This window comes from Chaetura pelagica, unplaced genomic scaffold (assembly GCF_000747805.2).
Source record: "Chaetura pelagica isolate M959 unplaced genomic scaffold, ChaPel_1.0 scaffold438, whole genome shotgun sequence".
NCBI classification, from domain to species: domain Eukaryota; kingdom Metazoa; phylum Chordata; class Aves; order Apodiformes; family Apodidae; genus Chaetura; species Chaetura pelagica.
In genome coordinates this window covers 1157680-1161803 of record NW_009954113.1, presented here as the reverse complement: position 1 = coordinate 1161803, position 4124 = coordinate 1157680, and the positions used below count along the sequence as shown (strand labels likewise).

The following is a 4124-nucleotide window of genomic DNA, read 5'->3' as shown; positions in this document are numbered from 1 at the left end:
CGGCAGGTCCCGCTCTGCTGCCGGCCGGGTCTCGGGGGCCACAGGTAAGGCTGCCGGGGGGCTCAGGCTGCTTTGGCACCCGGAGGAAATGAACTGGCTTGGTCAGGAGATGTGGTGGCAGGAGATGAGGTTGGGTTTCAGGAAAGGGATCCTTTTTTCGCTGGTAAGTTCTTGTCCCTCAAAGCACCAAACTAGAAGCCGGGAGCAAAAAATGCAGCCAAAATATTGTGGGGCACACCTGTCCTAGAGCACAGCCCGAGGACGAGCCCACAGCCCTGTGGTACAGCCCCAGGCTTCTGAGAAAGGACGTGGTGAAAGAGCTGTTTTTCCCCTCCCTACTGGTGCAGCACAATGTCTCTACTGCTGCAGGTTTAGCTGGGACACTGGATGTAACCAGGCAAGCCTGGCAGGGTGGAAGGGGCCTTGAGGTTGGGGGGCCGGTGGTTTGTTTGGGGGCAGACAGGCAGGGCCTGTGCCCTGCAGTCCCTGCACACAGTGTGGAGCTGCCTGTGCAGGACACCAGCACCAGCACTGAGCTCAGTCCACTCTCAGGGGCCTGGTGGGCTGTGCTCAAGGACAAAAGAGCCAGCAAACACTTTAATAGCAGGTTAAGCCTGAGAGAAGTGAAACTGATTCCATCCAAGCACTGAGCAAACGAGTGGAAAGTCTTCTCTGATCAAAGTCCAGCAGAAAGTCTTCAAGGAACAATATTTTTATTAGCCTGGAATCCCATAACTTATTTCTTGCAGGGATTAAAATTCACAGCCAGTGTTTTAAAGTACTGAAGTCACTTAAAACAGAGGGAAGAGAAGAAATTACTTCACTTACTGAAAAAAACCAATAATATCCACTGCAGTTTTGCCTGCCAGTTTGGGCAATGATAGCAAAGATGCCGTGAGGTTTTGCAGGGAGGCCTGTGCATTTCAGTGTGGACATGGGAGGGCAGTGCATGCTCCCCCAGCGCGGGACCTCAGCTGCTGGGGAGGAGGTTTGTGTTCGTGCAGAACCTGCGAGCCGTGTCCATCCACCAGCCCCAGAGCTGGGGAGGATGGGGGAGGAGGGGTCTCCAGGTTCTTTGCAGCAGTGACATGGATGAACATGAAGAGCACGAGTGGGAAAACGATTGTGCTCACCTTCAGGTGGGGTGAGCAGGTGCCTGCAGGTTTCCCGAGGAGGTTGTTTCCCGTCCAGCCCAAGGCTCAGCCCACGCGGGTGCCAGGGGAGGGCAGGATTGCTGTGTGGTCCGTGATGGGCTGCAGACAGCCCCTCCTGATGGTGCCACGGCAGGACGTGTAATACCCTAAAACCTCTTAGAGTGCAAATCCTGGATCCCTAAGTGCTGAGGAAGCAGAGAAAGACAGAAATAGCAGCTTAGCTAACAGTTGGTGGCAGCGCAGGGTCTGTGCTGCCCTCAGCCCAGACCCCCACGCCCTGCTCGGAGCAGCCAGGCTGGGCAGAGCTCTCCTGCCGTTTTGCAGGAATCCATCCAGGCTCCCAAATCTCAGCAGTGAACTGCGTGTTGTTTGGCAGACACGTATTCCCGAAGTCCCTGGTTTCCCACCCAAACTGCCGGTGGCGGGGCCAGCGAGGTGTCAGCACGCCCCGGGAGCAGTGACCGTGTCCCTGCTGCTTTGCCGAGCTCTGTCTCTTCGCATTTGCCCGTGGGGATCAGAGATTTCCCTTCACGGGCGCTAATCTGGTTTTTCTCCTTCCACCTCCTAATTCCCCCCAGATCTGCAGGCTCAGGCCCGCACCACGCTCGGCCAGGACCAGCAATTAGTCTGTCCGTGCTTCTCTTTGCCATGGACGTAAAGAGAATTAGGAAAGGAAAAGGCAAGAAAGACCTTCCTTCGTGCCCGGCACTGGTTCAGAGCAGCTGGAAGGGCACAGGGCTCAAGTAAGAAGCTGGGGAAGGGGCAGCCACCCCCTGCCCGCGGGGCTGCCCCGGCACGGCAGCCGTTTCGCCCACTCCTGGACCAGTGTCACACGTGAGGGCCGTGCCCCCCGAGCCCCGGGGGCTGCAGCAGGGACGTGGGAGCCGAGAGATGCCCCCGGGAGCCCGGCAGGTAGTTGGGACGCACTTCCAGGGGCGATGCAGCAGAACCGAGAAAGCCTTGACCCTGTAACGGGACAAACCTGGCGCCGCTGAGAGCCCGCCCGGCTCGCCTGGATGGCTGGAGACTTCTGTAAGTGCCCGAGGGTGCAGAGGTGGAAGGGGGTGAGGCAGCTCCTGCAGCTCCTGCAGCTCCTGCAGCTCCTGCAGCTCCTGCAGCTCCTGCAGCCCGGCTTTGCCACTGAGCTCAGCCCGGAGCGGTGCTGCTGGGGCCGTCCCAGTACTTACTGGGCTCTTGCTGGAGCCTTCAAACCTGCGCTCCGCAGCCCCAGGGATGTCCTGGTGTTCCTTTGGGTTTCATCCCTCTGTTGCCAGACGTGCCTGATGCTTCACTCAGCACTTCCCCTCTGTCCTTGACACCCGTGCCTGCTAACGTGGCGAGCAGCTTGATTTCCTCTTTAAATAGTAGCAGTAACCCCTGATTTTTATGTGGCATTTTAATCAGCACTGTTGTATGAAGGAGGACAAGATGATGACATTGGAAACAGTAGTTACAGCATATTGTTTGGTCCTTTTTAACATTTCCTTGTGAAGCTGGTGCTTCTGGTGCCCTCTGCAATACAGCTGTGAGGAGCTGCTCCCAGGCAGCCGAGCAGCCCCAGGTCATTAATGCCAATTTCTGCTTTAATGCTGTTTTCCTTGCCCATCCTTACCATTCTGCTCTCACAGCAAGCTGGGCTGTATTGTGGCTGCTGAAAAGGGACACGAGAAGAGTTCCTTTCATCTCTGGCATGTAACAGGGTGTTAAACAACGTTTTCAGTGTTACTGAGTTTTGACCACGGGTGCTTGAGACTTTTTGATCTGAAGAGCACAAAACTCAAGGTGCATTTGTAAGGATGTTTTCTTGAGGGATTCTGAGTCCTCCTAGTCTCCATAAGATAATTCACAAAATTACAGGCAAAATAGCCCGTGTTTCATTTTCTGTAAAGGCTTAGGGTGTGGTAAGGAACGTGGAATGAACAGGGGAGTAAAAAGCATCTTCCCAGACAGCTAAGCTCAAATGGAGAGAAGATCTGCATGCAAATTGTTTTAGCCAATGTCAGCGTGCAGAGGAGGCACACAGGCATCAGTGGTGCCAAAAGGGCTTCCAAGTGAGCAGTCTAGGTCAGCTGGTTTGATGTACCCTGAGCAAAGGCAACATCTGCAGACGCTGGGGGCTGATGTGCCCGATTTCTCCTTGAGCATCCGTGGAGCCAGTCCTAACCCTTCACATGAGCCACAAGCAAGTCCTTTTGAAAACCCTTGTCTTTGTTTTTCGGGGTGCTGTGACCAGGTTCATGTTGTGCACAGGACAGGGAGGGCACGGAGGAATGTTCCCAGGAAAGCTGAGAGGAACTGGCAAATTCTAATGAATTTGCAGTGATTTTGCAGTTGCAAACTGCTAGAATATTGAGTATTGAGAAGAGCTGGTTAAAATAAAGCTACCTTAAATCACTGGGTGATCTTTTCATTAGCATGACATGCCAGGTAAAGGAAATAATCATTGCTAGATAAGTAAGTCCATGCAGGTGCCTGAAGGCACCTCCTGGGGGTGGGGGTTAGGCAGGTGCCACTGACCAGTGGGACAAGGGCTGTGCCAGGCCATGGTCTGGGTGCCAGGGGTAGCTCTAGTCTTTCCAGCCCACTCAGCTTCCTGACTGCTACTCTGCCAGCAGCCTGCCAAAAGAAGAATCAAAGCTATTTTGGGGGGGAAATATAGAGGGAAAATGTCCCTCTAGGGGCATTTCCTCCCATGATGGGGGTTGTGGCACAGACTAGAGGCCCCACACCGGGCAGGGCACACACGGCATCTCCAGGAGCTAAAGTTAAGGATGGAAAAAAGGCACCAGAACTCCTTTTTTTAAGAAATTGTTTCTCCCTTCTCTTGCAGTTGTAGCCATGCCGGCAACCAACCAGGGCTGGCCCGAGGCGTTCGGGTTCAAGATCAGCGGGAGCGGCCCGTGCTACGTGGTGTGGGTGCAGGAGGGCAGCAGCGCGGGGCTGGCGGGGCTGCGGCCGGGGGACGAGGTG

The 4124-nt window shown here is 55.0% G+C and overlaps 1 protein-coding gene across 1 annotated transcript in view; it reads left to right on the top strand.

Annotated features, from left to right (window-relative positions):
• Positions 1–3992: 3992 nt before the first annotated feature.
• GRID2IP (glutamate receptor, ionotropic, delta 2 (Grid2) interacting protein) overlaps positions 3993–4124 on the top strand; it is a 46541-nt gene continuing 46409 nt past the window's right edge. The window contains exon 1 of the mRNA XM_010002603.1: positions 3993–4121. Within this exon, the coding sequence (XP_010000905.1) occupies positions 3993–4121 (129 nt within the window). The remainder of the gene's footprint in view (positions 4122–4124) is intronic.